The sequence below is a fragment of the Lepidochelys olivacea genome (assembly GCF_965140295.1).
Source record: "Lepidochelys olivacea isolate rLepOli2 genome assembly, chromosome: 8".
NCBI classification, from domain to species: domain Eukaryota; kingdom Metazoa; phylum Chordata; order Testudines; family Cheloniidae; genus Lepidochelys; species Lepidochelys olivacea.
In genome coordinates, this window is record NC_140418.1 from 89,144,045 (window position 1) to 89,164,431 (window position 20,387).

The 20,387-nt window shown below is 43.0% G+C and overlaps 1 protein-coding gene across 1 annotated transcript in view; it reads right to left on the bottom strand.

The window, feature by feature from the left end:
- Window positions 1–20,387, bottom strand: part of SGIP1 (SH3GL interacting endocytic adaptor 1) — a 166,113-nt gene that overhangs the window by 85,969 nt on the left and 59,757 nt on the right. Inside the window, exons 3-6 of the mRNA XM_084637122.1 lie at window positions 10,845–10,869; window positions 4,527–4,583; window positions 2,853–2,907; window positions 15–190 (exon numbers count right to left, since the gene is read on the bottom strand). Coding sequence (XP_084493248.1) covers window positions 15–190; window positions 2,853–2,907; window positions 4,527–4,583; window positions 10,845–10,869 — 313 coding nt within the window. The remainder of the gene's footprint in view (window positions 1–14; window positions 191–2,852; window positions 2,908–4,526; window positions 4,584–10,844; window positions 10,870–20,387) is intronic.

Here is a 20,387-nt window from a genome sequence, read left to right on the forward strand (position 1 = left end):
CACAGGGCACTCACCACTGGAGATGGAGAAAGTGCGATGTTGCCTATTGATGCTTTCAATTCATCTACAGTTGCTGCACTTTTAAGAATGTCTTTAGCCTGCAAAGGCTTAATCTTAATGTTAAACTTCTTGTGTGACTCTTCTTCTTCTTCTGATTCGCTTGAGGAATAAAAGTGCTTTCCTTTGGTAGGTAGATCACAGTTAAAGAATGTTTTGTTCTGCTAAGAGGTAGGCTCTTTATACATAGTGGAGGCAAAATACCACCTCCCTCCCCATCCTTTCAAACTCCTAAAGTCAAGTTTTCAAAAAGTGCCTCAGGCCCATGTTCTGAAGTGACATAGGTGCTTAGAAGCCTAAATCCCTCTGATTTTCCAGTAAGATTTAGGTTCCTAAGTCACTTTGGAAAATGGGATTTAGGTGTTTTTGAAAATTTTACCCCAACTGTACATCTGCAAAAATGGGTAACAGAGGTCACACATTTTTGCCAATCCTGTCACTACTATTCCATTTTGTCATATTTGTATATAACAGATACATAATATACATATATATATACACACACACACAATAGCATGGATGTAAATTGCTGACTGCTCATAAAAGTAGGTAAAACTGCACTGTGGGATAGCATTAATTTAGGAGTACTCTTTTTCCACCACTCAGCACTGTACCAGTTTACACTCTATACACGAATACGTAACCAGGAAGTTTCAGTGGCAGCAGAAGAGGAAGTTATGAGCCTATTTTCCCACGGTCTACTTACTAAAGGCAGCTCACTGCACAGGCCAGATTCTTGTCTGCAGCGTGGCTGGTTTGTAACGCACCATTGACACAGACGACCTATAAAGTTAGCAAAGCCAGTAAGGGAGATCAACCCAGTGCAAAGGGTGTAGTAGCACCAAATCTTACTCCACTAACTTTCCCTGCAACAGGGATAGAGGGTGTGGTTGGAGGAAAGGGGACATACCCACAATATCCCTTCATTGTGCCAATCCTCAGCGGTGTGTTATATCCTGGGATAAGAGAGAGTTCTTCAGTCTGTTCAAACAAAATGCAGAGATCCTGACCAGCAGGAGGAGGATAAAGGGAGAGCACCTGTGAGCTTTAAGCCTCCTTCATATGCACACCTCATACTTGTGCTCTGAGAGTCACAGTGGAGGAGATGGGCCAGTGTGTATATATTGTTCTACATTTTGAGAATATCTAAAATGTTATGGCTCCTCTGTACCAAGTAAATAAAATTTATAGCTATCTTAAGGGTTTTCCATGGTGCCTATCACACCCTAGACCAGAGGTGGGCAAACTACGGCCCGCAGGACCACCCTGCCCAGCCCCTGAGCACCCATCCAGGGAAGCTAGCTCCCAGCCCCTCCCCTGCAGGCACACCACCGCACGTGCCCGCCCACCTCCCAGGCTTTCTAATAAGCCTGTCCTGCCACTGGCATGGTAAGGGGGCAGGGGGGAGGGAGGTTGGATAAGGGGCAGGAGGACCCAGGGGGCAGTCAGGAGACAGGGGGCGGTTGGATGGGGGGAGGTTTGGAGTGGGGCAGTCAGGAGACAGGGAGCAGGGGGGATTGGATAGAGGGTGAGGTCCTGGGGGGTCAGAGGGTGGGGTTCTGGGGGAGGGCAGTTAGGGATGGGGGTCCCAGGAGGGGGCGGTCAGGGGACAAAGAGTGGGGGGCGGGTTGGATGGGTCAGGAGTCCCGGGGGGGGGCCTGTCAGGGGGTGGAGGTGTGGATAGGGGTTGGGGCGGTCAGGGGACAAGGAGCAGGGGGATTGGATGGGTCAGAGGTTCTGAGGCGGGCAGTCAGGGGGTGGGAAGTGGGAGGGGTCTGATGGGGTCGGGGGCCAGGCTGTTTGTGACTGCACAGCCTTCCCTCCCCGGCCCTCCATACCATTTTGCAACCTCGATGTGGCCCTCAGGCCAAAAAGTTTGCCCACCCCTGCCCTAGACAAATGTATTTTAAATAAAATATATATCTACACTTTCAAAGCCTCTTACACATCACTGTATATGGATGGTGATTTTCAAAAGGCAAATTCATTTCTGCTTAGATTTGCTTTTACAAAAACAAGATATCTCCTCTTGCTCCTGCTTACATTCATTTAAATGGATGAAAGGAACAGTGTCAACAATTACACAGCGATTAGATCAGCATAAACAAGCTTGAGATTAAATACAATACTTTGCACATTTCTATATTAACTTCACAACATGGTTTATAAACACTCAGTGTCACTAGTTCGTTGAGAAGTAAAATAGTAGCACCCCCATTTTATAGATGGAGAAAATAAAGAACAGTTAGGTGACTTGCCCAAGTGAGTCTATGGCAGTGCTGAAAACAGGATTGAGAATCTAGAGATCTGGGTTCTGACCATTAGATGAGGATTCCTACTTTTCAAGACTCATAAATGTAACATTTGTTCAGCTCCTCTAGTTTTAATTCTCTCTTACAAGGCCAAAGGCGTTCTGCAGAGAGATGGAAACTGCTTCTTTCCTCCAGTGAATGAACACACTGCTTCTGCAACCCTTCTAGTTTCTGCCAACCCAGAGAAAAGGGCTAGAAATCTGCTTTGATTCACTGCAAGCATTATAATCACATCTGTTTTAGTGGCATGCACTGAACGTAATTATTTCTCAGTGTGCTTCCTATCCACTTACTCCTTTCTGTTAATTTCTTATGAATAAAACAAGGCAGTTCTGTATCAGGTGAATCTCCACTGGGCTTCACTTTTAGCTGAGGAATAATAGTGTACAGAAAAATAAGGGAAAAATTTCAGTGACCACTCCATGAACCCGTGATCATATTACAGTTTGCAAACTGAGATGTAAGGCTAACAATAAAGGATATAGCCTGGTTCTTCTGGTCTGATGCTGTATCCCTCTTCATCAAGTTCAGGTGAATTCTGGGTGGGGCATAAACAAAGCAAAATAATTAAGTTCTTGTTAAACATTTCACTGAAGAGCAACTTAAGCGATTTCTTCTATCAGGAGGATATGTCAAAGGAAACGCTGGACTGATTAAATAGTGAGCTTTACCCAAAATTAGAAAAAAGTAGAGCAAGCTGAAGAGAAGCCTTTGTTTATAGGAGGCTTAACATGGCTGCAGCTGCACTGGTTAATATCTATAAACTACCCTACCATGACAAGGTAAGTGATATTGTTGTTAACTCTGGCAGTGTCAATCAAGTCCACTGCACAGAGCTGACCTGGCAAGTGTAAGGGTTTGGAGAGAAAAGAAAGGCAGGATTGTAGGAATTGCACAGGATTTTAACAGTCTCTGCTAGGTTGCTGCAGAAACCACTGCAACTATGGTCCACAGAATTAGGCAGGTAAAAAGTGCTGGGAAGAGGGATGGAAACAATGGAAGGCAGGCACCAAAAATAAGAAGCCATGTAGTACAGAAACACAATCATTCTAGGGCCCATATGCTCCAGAAGAGCATTCGACCCTGCAGGCCTTTGAGCCTGTGGAACAGGCTATAGAATCAGATCCATAGGCAGTTAAGGCAAAAGTCATCAGTGCTGCATTTAACATAGTTTTGAACCATTAGCTTCTTGGCAGGTAAATGCTCTCAATGTTCAACTGAAATTTTTTTTTTCCAATTAACTCTGACATATTCCATATTGATGGTATAATCAGTCTCAAATAGACCTTTCCTTATTACTCAGGGTAATTGGTACTTAATGGGTAATTTGAGCTACCCAGTATCTAGATAATTTTACACAATCTAATTAACATGAGGATATAAAATATATTTCAGAGTAAGGTTAGTTTTCAACTACACATTTGCAGGGTGATAAAATAGCTGAATTCATTTTTTTTCTCCACAGTGATGTCGTTCTTACAATTGCCAATTCTGATTCAACAGTAAGATTTACTCCATCACTTAAATAGGCACACAGCATGAAAAAATGGATTAGTTCCCTCATATCAATTTTTGTGGTTTTACAATTCCATTTTTCTATTTTTATTGCAGGTTTTTCTCTCACCCCTGTTGCTGCACGATACACAAACAGGGAAACGACCTATAGTTAAATTGACTGCACATGAAGCACTGTCAAAGTCACGTCAACAAACAAAAAACTGGAGATAATATTGTTTTCATTAATCACTGCCGGTTTCCAGTAATCTTAGGTGTAACTCGTAACAACAGGCAAAAAATTTCTGAGGGAAGTGTGCCTTGCAACATGACATCCCTCGCACCCTCAGCTTGCTCTAGGAACAGTCGTTTCCACATAACAAAGTATGTGGAAAGGAAAACGGAGTCTTTGCCTGAAATACATAGTAACATTTGAACCAGGCTGGAGTTGTGAATACTCCAGGATGTGATCTTCATTCTGAAGTGGAGAGAGTGAAATGAAGATGAGGATTCTATATATGAAGCAAACACACTTGGATCAGTGAAAACAATCAAGTCTACCAGACTGACATAATCCTGCAGCATATGAAGGGTTAGGAATTTCCCATCACATAGCACTGACATCTATTAAAAACGGAGGGAGGGGATCATCCAGATACTTACGTATCTTTCCCAGTCAATCTCTGCATAAAATCCATTTGGAGCTCCATTACTTTTCTTCTGTAATACATTTGAGAACAAATTTACAATTTTTAAATTGAAGAGCTAAGAATCACACAATGTCTATCTGGAGCAAACTACTGAAATCTGTCACAGAATGGCCAGAATAGAAACCCTCTAAAGAAACTGGTCAGTACGGTCAGATGATTGTGATGTCCCTAAGCAGCTATTTCATACAAACAATACAAATTTTAAAATCATGTAAAAGACTGATTTTTGGTTATAAATAGGGCAATTCAAAATCCATAGCCCACCAAATAAATGATACTTTGCATTTCTGTAGAATCTTCCACATCCCTATTTCAGTGCACTTTATAAACAACCATTCATTGAAATCCCCACCACCCTGTGAGGAAGGGAAGCAAAATTATGAATTCATTGTGCCGTGCTGAGACACTTCAGTACATTTATAGTGCTATAGGTTCATCACCACCAAGTATTGGACAGATTTCCACAACACCTTCACGTATTGAGTACACATAGCTTTCTTCAGGTTGTAATGGAGGTAGCTGTGGGGTTACATATATGTATGTGTACATGTAGAAAGCCTGGTCATAAGTAGTGTTTTATACAATGAGCCGCCTTGCTGAGTCATCATCCACTGCTTTAGTCTTTTCTGGAAAAAGAAATCATGATACGCTAACAGGTGTTATCGGTTTCTGCAGAAAGCAATGTTGCTTTCTTATAGGCAGTAAACTGTATTCATTGCAGAAATGGTGCCAAATGGTGCAGCAAAAGTGACTAATTGTCCACCTGAGGTGTGTGCTGAAAGACTAAAGAGGCTCAGATTGATCTAGGGTCAAACTCTGCTATTATTTACCACACACACCCCCACAAACCCCACCCGGGGTGAAAATGGCTCTCTTGTCAATATCCGTTAATTAGCAAAAGCAAAAACCAATAGCTGGGCAGAGTTCTGTCCTTAGCTTGAGAACTTGTACTCTCAATGTAAATTTTAATTGCGAAGTTATAAAACGTTTACCCAAAGAAGTTTATAAAAGAAACACTAATGCACCTTTCCACAGAGGGGCACAGATGAAGACCACTATAATGTTCAGACAGGAATTGCACTGCATTACTGATGTCACTATGGTTAGGTTCATCTTAAAGCAAAGTCTGTTCACCACACAATAAAACGTGTCAATGAAGTCTCTACAATTAAAATGTACTATATGTGCAGCAATCTCTTTTCAAATCAACAAGCTGTTTACCAGTCTGAGAGACGTCAAACTAACCACACTTATGCATGCTAAACATGTCAGGCTACTCTTAAGGCACTAAATAGGTTTAAACAATCCTCTAATTTATATACTTAATACAGGCCCAGTTTTCAAACTCAGGCAACTAAATTAGACAGCACCCAGAATGGAACTGGGTTAACAGTAGCACCAGGGCACTCAAATACCCAAATTTAAGGGCCCAATCCAACCTCCACTCAAATAGTGGAAAGACTCCCATTGATTTTAGTTGGAGCTGGATCAGGCCACAAATCACCTAGAGGCTTGTCTACATGAACATTTAGTTCACAGCAAGCTGCTGTGTGTGACGCTCCCCTGCACTAGCCTCCTGCAAACCAGCTGAGGCACATTAACAGTTCTCTAATGCCTTTTGCACTAACCCCCTTTGAAACAGGACTAATCAAAGCACATCAACAAACTATTAATGTGTCCAGAGGGTCAATGCAGATAGTTAGTCCATGGCAGGCCGGCAGGGCGGGGGTGGGGGGCGGTAGAGTCACACCCCAACTTGGTGCAAACTGCTCATGTAGACAAGCCCTAAGTCCTTCTGTTTTTATACCATGCTCATCGCTATAGTATCAAAGCACCTAAATTCAGAACTGAGTACCTTATTTTAGAGGCCAAATACAAACTGAGCTTTGAATGTGCTCTGCATAGTTGTTAATCTTAACATTTTTAGTAGTAAATTTGTCTTTATAGCTAACATATCAGAATTCTCTCACTATATAGGAGTCTGAAAGGTATTTTTCCTAATTTCTTCAACAATTTTTAAAACATGTTTTACTCACTGTTTTTATAACCCTTTGGAAGCTTTAAACTGAAATCTGTTTCCTTACCGAAATTTTTTTTCCTCCTTCACGTGCACACTCTGGTTTGTTATTGAAGGGTGGCTCATGAGGATGAGGACTGGGAAGCTGGAATGGATTTTGGTTTTGTAGAAAAAGTGTTAAAGTATTGGGAGGGTTTTAAACATACAAAGAATGACATGGCGTTAGTAAACATACTATACAGTGTAAAAAAGAGGGTTGGCCAAATTTGGTTCCTTTAAATGTAAAGGAAACATTGGGACTCAGACCAGGGCTCTATTCACCAGACAATAGGGTTGGCAGATATTGGGCTACAGAGGCTTCATGGTATTTCGTATCTCAAGGACGCATCAGATCGTATTCCTGGTTCAGCAAGCACTTAAAGGGCCTGATTCCACAGGATTAGCCCCTGAATTTGTAAAATGAGCAGGAAGAACCAGGTAGCGTATCAGGAGTGCTCACACTTTTCATAATGTGTACTCCTTCTTCATAAACATCCCTTTTTGACTGTCTCATGGACACCTCTGCTCTACTTGATCCACAGACTACCTTCTTTCTCATTCACAACCATATCACTCCTGTGGCAACTACAGCAGTTGCTTGCATGGAAAGGTCATATTAGGAAGGGATTTACTACACTATGTCTGTCTATTAATGCATGTTAGCAGCTGGAAATGGGGAAGGGGATGTGAGCACCATCTGGCCACCCAACTGTTCACAGACCACAACTCGAGAACTTCTGCTCTATAAAAAAGGATCAGCACATGCCAACAACTGATAGTCAGAATGGTCGGGATTCTGTAGTTTGGGATTTCAAGACCGTACCGTGAAGACAGCTACTGTAGGAGGTTACACCAAGGGTTAGATTCACAACAGGATTTACGTGAATAACTGTCACTTTAGGTGCCTAAGTTCCAGCATCAGGTCTCACTTGGATTCACAATATGCCCACTCAGCTTCTGTCAAACCCTGTAGCCTCCTAAACTTGCTTGGTGCTTAAGTTTTCGCCGTAAAAATTCCCAAGGTGCTAGGGTTACCACGTCTCTGGTTTTTGACTGGAACACCTGGTCAAAAAGAGACTCTGGTGGCTCTGGTCAGCACCACTGACCGGGCCATTAAAAGTCCAGTTGGTGGCACAGGCAGGCTTCCTACCCAGATCTGCGCAGCTCCCAGGAAGCTCCGACATTTCCTTTCCACTTAGGGGGTGGCCACGGGAGCTCTGCATGCTATCCCTGCCCTGAGCACCGGCTCCGCAGCTCCCATTGGCCAGGAACTGCACAGCCCCTGTGGCCGCCCCTCCCCCTAAGAGCTGGAGAGACATGCCGGCCACTTCCCAGGAGCCGCCTGAGGTAAACGCCGCCCGGAGCCCACACTCCCAGCCCCCTGCCCCAGCCCTGAGCCCCCTGCCACACTGCCTGCACCCCCAGCCGCAACCCAAATCCCACATCCCACACACACACTCCAAATCCCTCTGCCCCAGTCCAGAGCTCCCTTCTACACCCCCAAGCACCTCATCCCCAGCTCCACCCTGGAGCCTGCACCTGCAGCCCAATCCCCTGCCCCAGCCCAGTGAAAATGAGCGAGTGGACAAGGGTGGGGGAGAGCAAGCGACAGAGGGAAAGGGGACAGAGTGAGTGGGGGAGGGCTGCGGGGCAGGGGCGGAGCCTCAGGGTAGGGGGTGGGGTTTTCTGCGATTAGAAAGTTGGCGGCCCTACTAGGTGCCTATGTTTCTGCCTCTGCACATGTACTCTCTCTAGGTCCCAATGTGATGCACAAACCAGGAGAAGATAGGTGTTCCTTTGCCTAACTCACTTGCAGGACCCAATCCACTAGGAGTGTTCAGAGGCTGCTTATCAGAGAGCTCATGCAAAATGGCTGGGGGCAGGGAAAGAGGGAGAAGAAGGACCGTGCTTATAAGTTTTAGCCCAATCATTAGTTTATAAACCTGCAGAGGCAGATTAGGGGTTTGTGGGGCCCTGGGCCACAGCAAGTGGGGAGCCCCCCTCACCCCTTTTGCCTGCAGTCCCCCCCAGCTGCCCCCCAGCACTCCTGCCAGGGAACTGGGATCAGGGTATGGGGGTTTGCCCTGCCCCGCCCCCAGCCCAACACTCCTTCTGGGGAGTGGGGTCGCAGGCTTCCCCTGCTCCCTTGCAGGAGCGCTGGCTAGGCGGAGCAGGACGGGGCGTGGGGTTGCTCATTTTGGGGGGGAACCCTGGGCACAGGCCCTCCTGGTCCTGCAGCTAATCCGCCACTGCAAACCTGGGGTGTGTGAGATCACTGGTTCAAGTCTCCCTTCCACCTGAGGGGGAGAACGGATTTGAACAGGGATCTGCCACCTCTCAGGTGAGTGTCCTGTGGATTATGTGGGGCTCCCTCAGTCTCTTACGTTGAAGCCATTCCACTGTGGATAAATAAGTAAAGAGTCATTGGACTGGGGGACTGGATCCAGGGTGAGGGCTCTAATCAGGAGGCTACAGAGTCATTTTCATGCTTGCTCTCTCAATCTCTCTCTAGCTCAATGACTTGTTATTACTGACAATAAAACTGCTAACAGTTTGCTATTGAAGAGTGCATGGTAGTACTAGATCTAACAACAAAATCTGCTACTTCTGCTACTCTTTAGCATCAACAACAAAAAAAAGCCATGATGTGGTCTGACAAGCTACCCACAACTTTGGCACCCAATCCTGCTATCACTGAAACCAACAGTAGTTTTGTCATTGGTTTCAGAAGGTCTTTAATCTGTTAGGTAACTCTTCATTCTTAGACTCCGTATACAGGGGGTATCCACCTTACACTTTTTTCTTGCTTCAAGAAGCGCAGTGTGGGTATGTCTGTATACGTGACACAAAGATTAACAGAATTCCCCCACATATCGTGATCTTTGGGTAAGTATGTCACATTTACAGGAGGCCTAAGAAATTGCAGATGGAGAAAAGGAAAGTAGCACTGCATTTGAAACATGAGGAGTACTGCACACAGAGAAGAGATAAGGCAAATACCTGACTGCAGCTGACATAGAAAAAACAGAAGAAACAGAGTCTGAGAGTAGCAGAACAGAAAGAAGAGGACAGGAGGAAGAGTCCAAGGGCAGACAGGAAAGGAACAGAAGAGGAGAAGTAGAGGTTGAAGACCAGGGAAGACAGATTTGTACATTCCACAGTTTCATGTAATCTGCAAATCTACATTTTTCTTTTCTTTCTGATGAATAGAGCCTTGATTAAAGTGTTACCCAAAGTTTAGTATTCTGAACTTCATTTCTTGACATTTCTTAAGAATTAACGACAAAGGGCTCTATGAGTGCAGGGTTATCACGAAGCTAAGGATCTTGGGTCAGATGACAAAGACTTGTGCCTCTTAAAGCAGTAATTAAGCATTCGAATTTTTGTGTGATTTTACGGGAGACACATATAATGTTTTTAATGACTGGTTTAGTTTCCACTCCAGAGCTCTGAGTATGATGCAGAGTAACTACAAACAGTTTCCCAGCTGCACCAGTTTTCCTTCTGAATACGTTCCTGATTTTTATTTGAGGCATGAGCTTTTTAAATCTGAGTACCAAATCTCTTTAAAAAACAAATTACAGTAAAATCAATGTCTGAACCCAACATACTTCTTTGCAAACTTGAAATTTAGGAATCAAGACCCCTCTAAAGTCCAATTTTAGTAGGGACATTCATTCTTAAAACCATAAGTTAAAGCAGTCATAATTTAAAAGTAACCACTCTCCTATTTTCAATTTAATATAGAAAATAAAAATTGCACAGAAAATAGTCAAACTTGTCACATTTCTCTTCATAACCTTTCAGATTACTAATCCATTGTGCAGAAAATGCTGTACAACATTTTCCCATAAAAAGTAAACATTCATAATAAAAAGGCAGCTTTCAAATTCTTGATTTTAGTTAACATTACCTTTGAACTATTTTTATACAGGATTTATAAAGTGGCTGTATGTACAACAGAGATGATTTTGGCACTGCAACTATATTGACTGCTTATTTTTGACAAATAAATAATCTTCCCAGACTGAATTCCTCTGATTTAAACAAACAGCTCTCTCATAAAGAGAATTTTTAATGTATTTACTACATTAAATGGAAATAGAGAGAAAGTGTAAGACCTTCCTTATGCTGATTTGCAGAGGACAATGCTTTTCGACAGACACAGACTGAATGCCATTAAGAATAATTTTATAAGAAGAGTTTAGTACTTACAATTCCGTCCCTGTCTGGTGATCCTCTACAACAAAGATAAAATACATATTAGTCAAAAAACAGTCTAATTCAGCCTTTTCTGTTTAACCTTTGTAAACAATTTTCTCAGCTAATTCACACGAGCTGTGATTTTTATGGTCAGCTACTGTCACCCACCTTCCAATTGCTGATAAGAACCACAGGAATGCTGTGGTGGTAACATTTTCAAAGGTCTTAATATCTCTTTCATGGGATTTGTACACCGTACCCTTCTGATGGAGAAATGTGGACTTCTGTTTTCAGTGTTTGTTCTTTACATTCACATTCTGATATTCATTTCTCCCAAAACAATCTCAAACCTTACGTGAGACATGTTGTATGTTCTTTTAGAAGACACAGTAGAAATAGAAAATACATTGACAATTTAGGGCCCAATCCTGCAAGTACTTTCTACTGGACAGAGTCCTTTCTTCTGAGGAATAGTAGTAGCAGCTGCACTGAAGTCAGCAGGACTAGTTACCATATAAAGGACTATGCTTAAGAGTGTTTGCAGAACTGGGCCTTAAGCTGTAGCAAGCATGGAACAGCTAGAGATATGGCAGTCATGTTTATTTAGCATTATATAAATATGATAAAGTGTTGAGTGAAATGATAAGTAATTATTAAATCCAGCCCCCACTCTTCCCTCTCCCACGCCCTCCACATCCTTCCGTCTCATCTAGTGCTACAGATGTTCCAAAGACTGATGGTCAAGACTTATGACATTGTACAAAATCTACAGGCAGCTACTGCCAACTCAAGTATAATTAAACACACCAATGTCCTTCATTGAACCACTCTATAATGATTGTGTATTTGCCTTTTCTTAGTCTACGATTTAATATTTAAATCTTACTCATTACATGAGGTTCCCAAAATATTTTTCTAAAGCAGCAGATGTAATATAAGATTCCATATTCCACACATGTTCCTTAAGCTTAGTGATTTTGGTTTTGGGTAGGAAATATTTAGACTCCCTAGAACCACATGTTTGAATCCCGGCAGAGATGGCTCAATTCTTCCTCCTTCCGAGGTATTAGTGGACTGCATATTGTGTGCTTGTGCCCAGGTTACCAAGCAATCCAGATCTGTCTGTATCAGTGACCTGTCCTCTTCATTATTTACCACTCCAACTTCTGTGTCAACTGCAAACTTTATCAGTCATGACTTTAGGTTTTCTTCCATGTCGTTGATAAAAATGTTAAATACTGTAGGACCAAGAACCAATCCCTGAAGGACTTCACTAGAAACACACACATTTGATGATGATTCCCCACTTACAATTAAAACAAATTTGACTTTCAAATTAGCTCAGGATGATTAACACTATGCATATCAATATTAGACAAGTAGCTTATTTTATCAACTAAGTAAGTAACTTTAGAGTTTTTTCCTGGTCTCAGAATTCCCTCTAATTCAATTTCCCTTCACTCATTCAAGCAAATGTTCCCATCTGCTGTAGGTTTTTCATCTGCTCTCTTGATCTGGGCTGGTTTCCAAAGATCTCTGACCTGATGGCCTCAAAGGCACCCCATTGGATTCCTGGGTCTGCGACCATCTCCTTTGCATTCTCTGCTTTAGCTTAAAACTCTTGAATGTGGAGGCTTTGCAAATTCCTCTGGATTACATCTGTGCTATTTCAGAACTCCTCTTCTCCAGGAATTTACTTGTCCCATTCATATTAATTCTGGACCTCTATGTAAGCTCACTGTGCATCAGTACCTTTGCTGAATGCTGAGACAGATATGGCAATTTTCTGCAGTATCCTTGAAAACTCTTATTGTATAAAACAAATTTAATTGTGGGTCAGGATTGTATGTAGTCTCTCTAGGGGGTAGATGAGATCAATGACAAAACTGGGAGTTCAAAAGACTATATTGAAAATGTGCCAGACAAGTATAGACTTTTGGGACAATAAGTGTTAAGTGGATTTCCTGGGGAATCCCCAGGGAGAGGTTAATGAAAATTACCTAACTATGGGTTATGCGAAAACCCAGCCTTCTGAAGCTATGCTCTGAGGAGAGGCTCTTTGTCTGCCGATAATCCGATAAACCTAATCTGTATAAAGAAACGGTTGCTCTTCCCAGCCTTTGTTCTGATACGAACAAAGTATCAAGATACAAACTTGTAGTTATGGGGAAAAATCCAGTGGTGGTTTTTGGAGGACTGAAAACTACAAGAGGTTGGGGTGACTTCTGCTAAGCTTTTTAGCAGGCATGTAGGTTCTTTTATTGTTTTAATATATTTTCTCTGTAATGTTTTTACCTTAAAAATAAATGTGCTTGCTTAGAAGGAGCTGTGTGGCAACTTACAACTGCAGGCAATAGATCAGTCTAGCCTTCAGAGAAAGCAAAGCACAGGCACCATTCTGTTTAGTGCAGTCCAGGGAGCTGTGTAGTCTTAAAACCTCTGGTGAGGAGGGAGTGAGGCCTGGGTCTGCCCCCAAGAGAGGTGATGGCTGGGGGCTGGAAATCTGTAAGTAGGTGCCATTCAAGGACCACGAAGGGGGAAAACACAAATGCAATTATCCTGAAACTGTGACAGCTGCATCATGACTGATTGCTGACATGCCCATAGGTGTTCTTGGGATGTGGCTATGGTAAGAGAATCAGTGCTGTTGCTGCAGCTTCTTCCAATGGACAACTCCTGTATGTTCTTCCAAATTACATCTCTTCCTGCCTAATGTAGCCAATTATTTTATTTTATTATTTATTTGTGTGATGTTATGATTAACATGTTATATTACATATATTTATTGTATGTTAATTAGAGTTAATTTGAAGGATTATAAAAGTATCGATGGTTCCTCTAAATACTGATCAAAGTATCAGACATGAGTAAGACAAGCTGAAATGCAAGAACCTGTAGGTTGAGGCCTGCAAGACTTTAGCTTAGCTATTTTGGGCCTTGGAGACAAGAAATGATGACACAAGTGACCAGAAAATAACCCGATGCTCTAGGATCATGAGAAAAGAGGTACCAACTGGTAAGATTGCAAAAAATTACCCAGAAGATTAATATTAGATCATAAAAATACTGTAAAGGTGCATCTGTCTCCAACATGTGTCTTAACCACAGAATACAGGTTGTGTGTCAATGCTAATGAGAATAAAGGGAATTTACACAGCCTATAAAAACTGGGGTCCCTTAAGATTCCAGGGACACAAACCAATAAGAGAAAAGAGGGTTGGTGCTTTTTTGGACATGCGCAGAATGTAGGTATAGACAGAATCACACTATAAATAGGGGATGCCCAGGACAGGGAGCTCAGTTTTCCTCTGAGAGACTCCAGCAGGAACCATCCCTCTACTGATGATCAAGCCATGAGAGACCCATCAGACCCTAACACTGTTGTTAAGGATGCGAGTATAAACATATTTGTAAATTGAGCATAGGTCTGTATAGAATTTCTGTATACTTAGCTGATCATAACTTTAATGAAACTTGTAAAACAGTCTAGACCTTGTACTTGTGAATGTATGTGTGGTCACTACTTTTGGTCTTTATGTGTTCCTAGAGAGACTAACTCTGGAGCAAGGAGCACTCTGTTAAACTTGAAACTGTAGCCGCCAGAGCCGAACCCACAGTGGTGTAATACAACATTACAAAATTCACTTTCAATAAAATAATAGGCGACACCAATGGCAGCATTCAATGTTAATACAGCCAATAGATTCCTGTCTCCCTTCTGCCCTCAGCTTAAAATATTGCAATCTGTTCAGTTTCCTCTCCACACCTCTACTTTATTGAGTTTGTTCTTTTTTTATGGCTTCATTCCCTTTTGGAAACTTTGGAGTTGATTGACATCTCCACTTTCCTCCTTATTTCAGCATATGCAGCCACCTTCAAGCCACCTGCTCTTTGTCCCCGGTGCACTGTTACATGTCCTCATGCAGACTGAACTAATTATCAGTTCGCAATCCACACTTAAATTTAAAAAATGTTAACAAGATTCTTTTATAATAAATCCAGCTATAAATATAAATTTCATTCTATTAATCCTTGATTATAATTACAGAGAAAACTAGCACGATAAAGCAAATTGGATTACTAAAGCACTGCTGAACTTAGTTAATACTAAAGTTGCCTATTTTGAGTTGGCATCTTCATCCAAGTTTTCACTGACTTTGCTTGAGTTGTTCAAACCCAAAGCCCATGGCTGATTCTGTATGTTTTCAAAGTAGTTTCAGACATAATTAGACTCTTCAGAGCCTCTTCAGACGGAGAGACTCAACCTGTTAGTTAATGTCTGTAAGGAATACTTGATCTCACTACTGACTCTGTCGTTGTTGTTTTTTACTCAGGAGCTCAGACACTATGGTGATGGGCACTAATGTAAGACCCTAGCTAGATAGATTGAGTTTGGGTCTTCAAATATGACAGTCCTTAATAGTGAGTATATGACTAAGTACAGAAGGCCTGTTACTGACTCTATAAATAGAGAGCCCTTCTCCTTGCCTTAAAATTTCTGTCAAACTGTTATGTTTTTCTGTAACAGCTACCAGTGCACAAGTAGAAGTAGAGAATGTACCATAGTGTCTAGAACTGCATGAGTGTGACAGGCTGGACTAGGCCCAAAGGCCCCTTGCTGGAGGCCTCAGGGTTCTGTCACACCCATCCCAGGAAAGGAGCAGTGGAGAGGTCCTCCAAGCAGGCTAGAGTGGCTGCAGAGGAAGCAGCCAATCAGGGCCCAGGAAGGCCATATAAAAGGAGCTGCAAAACAGAGCAGCAGTTAGTTGCTGCATGGAGCAGGAGAAGAATGGACTGCAGGCCTGGCTGCCTGGAACAGCAGCAGGACTATGGACAACTAATGCTGCTGGCAGGGACCGGGGGACCAAGAGGCTCCTGGCTGGTTGCTAGGGATTGAATAAGGACTAAGCCTGGGAAGGGCTACAGAAAGATAGTGTCTCCAGGAAGCCCTGGGGATACAGCCCCATATCAGGGGTGGACTACTTAAAGACTAAAGCCCAAGGAGGGCTAGAGAGAGAAACCACCATAAATTGGTGGTTTATCCATATGTGGATAAATTGGAGAGAGTCCAGCGAAGGGCAACAAAAATGATTAGGGGTCTGGAACACATGACTTATGAGGAGAGGCTGAGGGAGCTGGGATTGTTTAGCCTGCAGAAGAGAAGAATGAGGGGGGATTTGATAGCTGCTTTCAACTACCTGAAAGGGGGTTCCAAAGAGGATGGCTCTAGACTGTTCTCAATGGTAGCAGATGACAGAACGAGGAGTAATGGTCTCAAGTTGCAGTGGGGGAGGTTTAGATTGGATATTAGGAAAAACTTTTTCACTAAGAGGGTGGTGAAACACTGGAATGCGTTACCTAGGGAGGTGGTAGAATCTCCTTCCTTAGAGGTTTTTAAGGTCAGGCTTGACAAAGCCCTGGCTGGGATGATTTAACTGGGAATTGGTTCTGCTTTGAGCTGGGGGTTGGACTAGATGACCTTCAGGGGTCCCTTCCAACCCTGATATTCTATGATTCTATGACCACAGGGGTACTGAGATAGGCCCCTGTGGACTATTTTACACTCCAGAAGGAGTTTGTGCTGGCTAATGTTTAGACAGTGTGACTCGGCCGGAGGGCTGAGTCACTGAAAACCCACCTGAGAACCACCGAAAGGGGTCTCCAGACTAAAAGAACGCAGACATGCCCAATCAGAAGGGGGCACTTGTGAGAGATGGGTGCCAGGCCCGTTACAATGAGCCCGACAAATAAGTGTGTCTTCCACTCCCATGCTATGCTGTCTCTGCACTGTGAGCCAAAAAAACACTCATTACTCTTACGATAAGCATGTTTTTTAAAAAAATTCCAATCATAGAATATCAGGGTTGGAAGGGACCTCGAGGTCATCTAGTCCAACCCCCTGCTCAAAGCAGGACCAATCCCCAACTAAACCATCCCAGCCAGGGCTTTGTCAAGCCTGACCTTAAAAACTTCTAAGGAAGGAGATTCCACCACCTCCCTAGGTAACGCATTCCAGTGTTTCACCACCCTCCTAGTGAAAAAGTTTTTCCTAATATCCAACCTAAACCTCCCCCACTGCAACTTGAGACCATTACTCCTTGTTCTGTCATCAGCTACCACTGAGAACAGTCTAGAGCCATCCTCTTTAGAATCCCCTTTCAGGTAGTTGAAAGCAGCTATTAAATCCCCCCCTCATTCTTCTCTTCTACAGACTAAACAATCCCAGTTCCCTCAACCTCTCCTCATAAGTCATGTGTTCCAGTCCCCTGATAATTTTTGTTGCCCTCTGCTGGACTCTTTCCAATTTTTCCACATCCTTGTTGTAGTGTGGGGACCAAAACTGGACACAATACTCCAGATGAGGCCTCACCAATGTCGAATAGAGGAGAACGATCACATCCCTCGATCTGCTGGCAATGCCCCTACTTATACATCCCAAAATGCCATTGGCCTTCTTGGCAACAAGGGCACACTGTTGACTCATATCCAGCTTCTCGTCCACTGTAACCCTAGGTCCTTTTCTGCAGAACTGCTGCCGAGCCATTCGGTCCCTAGTCTGTAGCAGTGCATGGGATTCTTCCGTCCTAAGTGCAGGACTCTGCACTTGTCCTTGTTGAATCTCATCAGATTTCTTTTGGCCCAATCCTCTAATTTGTCTAGGTCCCTCTGTATCCTATCCCTACCCTCCAGCGTATCTACCTCTCCTCCCAGTTTAGTGTCATCTGCAAACTTGCTGAGGGTGCAATCCACACCATCCTCCAGATCATTAATGAAGATATTGAACAAAACTGGCCCGAGGACCGACCCTTGGGGCACTCCACTTGATACCAGCTGCCAACTAAACATGGAGCCATTGATCACTACCCGTTGAGCCTGACAATCTAGCCAGCTTTCTATCCACCTTATAGTCCATTCATCCAGCCCATACTTCTTTAACTTGCTGGCAAGAATACTGTGGGAGACCGTGCCAAAAGCTTTGCTAAAGTCAAGGAACAAGATGTTCACTGCTTTCCCCTCATCCACAGAGCCAGTTATCTCCTCATAGAAGGCAATTTGATTAGTCAGGCATGACTTGCCCTTGGCAAATCCATGCTGACTGTTCCTGATCACTTTCCTCTCCTCTAAGTGCTTCAGAATTGATTCCTTGAGGACCTGCTCCATGATTTTTCCAGGGACTGAGGTGAGGCTGACTGGCCTGTAGTTCCCAGGATCCTTCTCCTTCCCTTTTTTAAAAATGGGCACTACATTAGCCTTTTTCCAGTCGTCCGGGACTTCCCCCGATCGCCATGAGTTTTCAAAGATAATGGCCAATGGCTCTGCAATCACATCCACCAACTTCTTTAGCACTCTCGGATGCAGCGCATCCGGCCCCATGGACTTGTGCTCGTCCAGCTTTTCTAAATAGTCCTGAACCACTTCTTTCTCCTCAGAGGGCTGGTCACCTCCTCTCCATGGGAGCTGACCTTTTTCGTGAAGACAGAGGCAAAAAAAGCGTTGAGTACATTAGCTTTTTCCACATCCTCTGTCACTAGGTTGCCTCCCTCATTCACTAAGGGGCCCACTTTCCTTGACTTTCTTTTTGTTGCTAATATACCTGAAAAAACCCTTCTTGTTACTCTTAACATCTCTTGCTAGCTGCAACTCCAGGTGTGATTTGGCCTTCCTGATTTCACTCCTGTATGCCCGAACAATATTTTTATACTCTTCCCTGGTTATTTGTCCAATCTTCCACTTCTTGTAAGCTTCTTTTTTGTGTTTAAGATCAGCAAGGATTTCAATGTTCAGCCAAGCTGGTCGCCTGCCATATTTACTATTCTTTCTACACAATAACTGCCACAATGGCAGTAGTACATTCCTACTGCTCCATGCATGGGAGTCAGCCAACTCACGAAAAGGAAAGGCAGAGTGTGAGAACACTTGTAGATCTCATCTTGGGGTAGATTCTATTGAGGGCAGGGCCTCATGCATACGTAACGAAATAAAGGCTAGACTGGAAGACAAACCCAAAGGAAGGGAGGGAGTGGGGAGTAGTGAATGACAAAATATGTAGTCCCACATCTTCTAGTGGTTGGAGGCCAAGGAAGCAGATATTTGTGGTTCTGCAGCTGCAAGCTAATGAGTATTCTCCTTTTGCTCAAGTATTAGCACTACTAAGTTTTACAATGGACACAATTAGCAAAATTACTCCTTATGGTTGCCATTGTTTCCATCCTACTAATGTCGATGCTATGGCACCCTCATCCTCCTCCCCACCCCACAAAAGAAAAAAAAAATCACCCCACCCACCCCATCAAAGCAGGAAGATAAGCCACCTCCGTAGCTCACTAATTAAAGTGTTTTCCCTAATATAGTCTCTCCTACCAGCTCATTATCAAAAACATCCTCTTCAGGATTCGTTATCTTAACTCTTTCATCAGCGTTCCTACAGCATCTATAAAAACACATAATTTGAAATGAATTGCTCGAATTATGTTGTGCAACTGGTTAGATACAAGGTAGTAACTAGACGTTGTTTCATTGATTTTCTTTAAGCAAAAATATTTATGGTCTTTGTTTCCTCTATCTTTATGATAAATTATAAATGAAACTGCACATGACCTACGTGGGTGTCTTTAGCTGTCTTGTTGTCTGGCTGGCTGACAAATAGGCATTTAAGTATGCATCTCATGTTCTCTTATTAAATTACTCCAGGTTTTGCTTTTTAGGTTCTCTGTGTTTTTAAACCACCCCGCTACCATTTTTCATATTATTTTCTTATTTCTGACTCCAATCCACTTTTTATTCACTGCCTTTTCCTTTTATTTCTGGTCTACCCATTCCAGCCCATCTCTACCACCTCATGGCTACTTGCTTTTTTCCCATTGCTTTAGTTTTATCTGTCTGTTCCCTTCCCCTTCTCACTATCGTCATCTACCTCACCGTCTCTTTGCTTTCATCCCATCTCTTCTCAACTTGCCTCACCTGCCTGACAGCTGTTATTTGAGACAGCTCAGGGGCTCACATGCTGTTCCCTAGTCAATTTCAACGAGTTCAAGTAGTAGTTTGAGTCTGTGGTACCTGTTGCTAAGCAACCTATTCACAAGCAAAGGTTGCAATAGAACAGTTACCACCATTTTGCTGATTCAATGGCCCAATTTTCTTTCTTTCTTTTTTTTTTTTAAACACAGGCCTTTTCGCTTTGCTTCAAGTGTGGATTTCCAGGGATTAACAGCTTGCACAGGCATTTTCAGGTTACCGATGAAGATGTACGGGAATTTCACCTCTTTTTGAAGGCAGAAGAGGCCATTGCCTACGGCATCAAAATGTAATTGGAAACAACATATTTATTATTCTCCACTTTGCCTATGGCAGCAAAATCCTTCAACTAGCCACATTTCGATGTGCATCTCAATGACACAGCAACATCAAGCAGAAGTGGAGAACTGGCAATACCAGTAGCAGCACAGAGCCCGCTAATTACCTACAGAAATTCTGTTGCAAACAAGGGGCTAGATTCTGTAAACTGTCTTCCGGACAGACTGGTCAAAGGGCGCTAATTATACATAACCTCCCTTT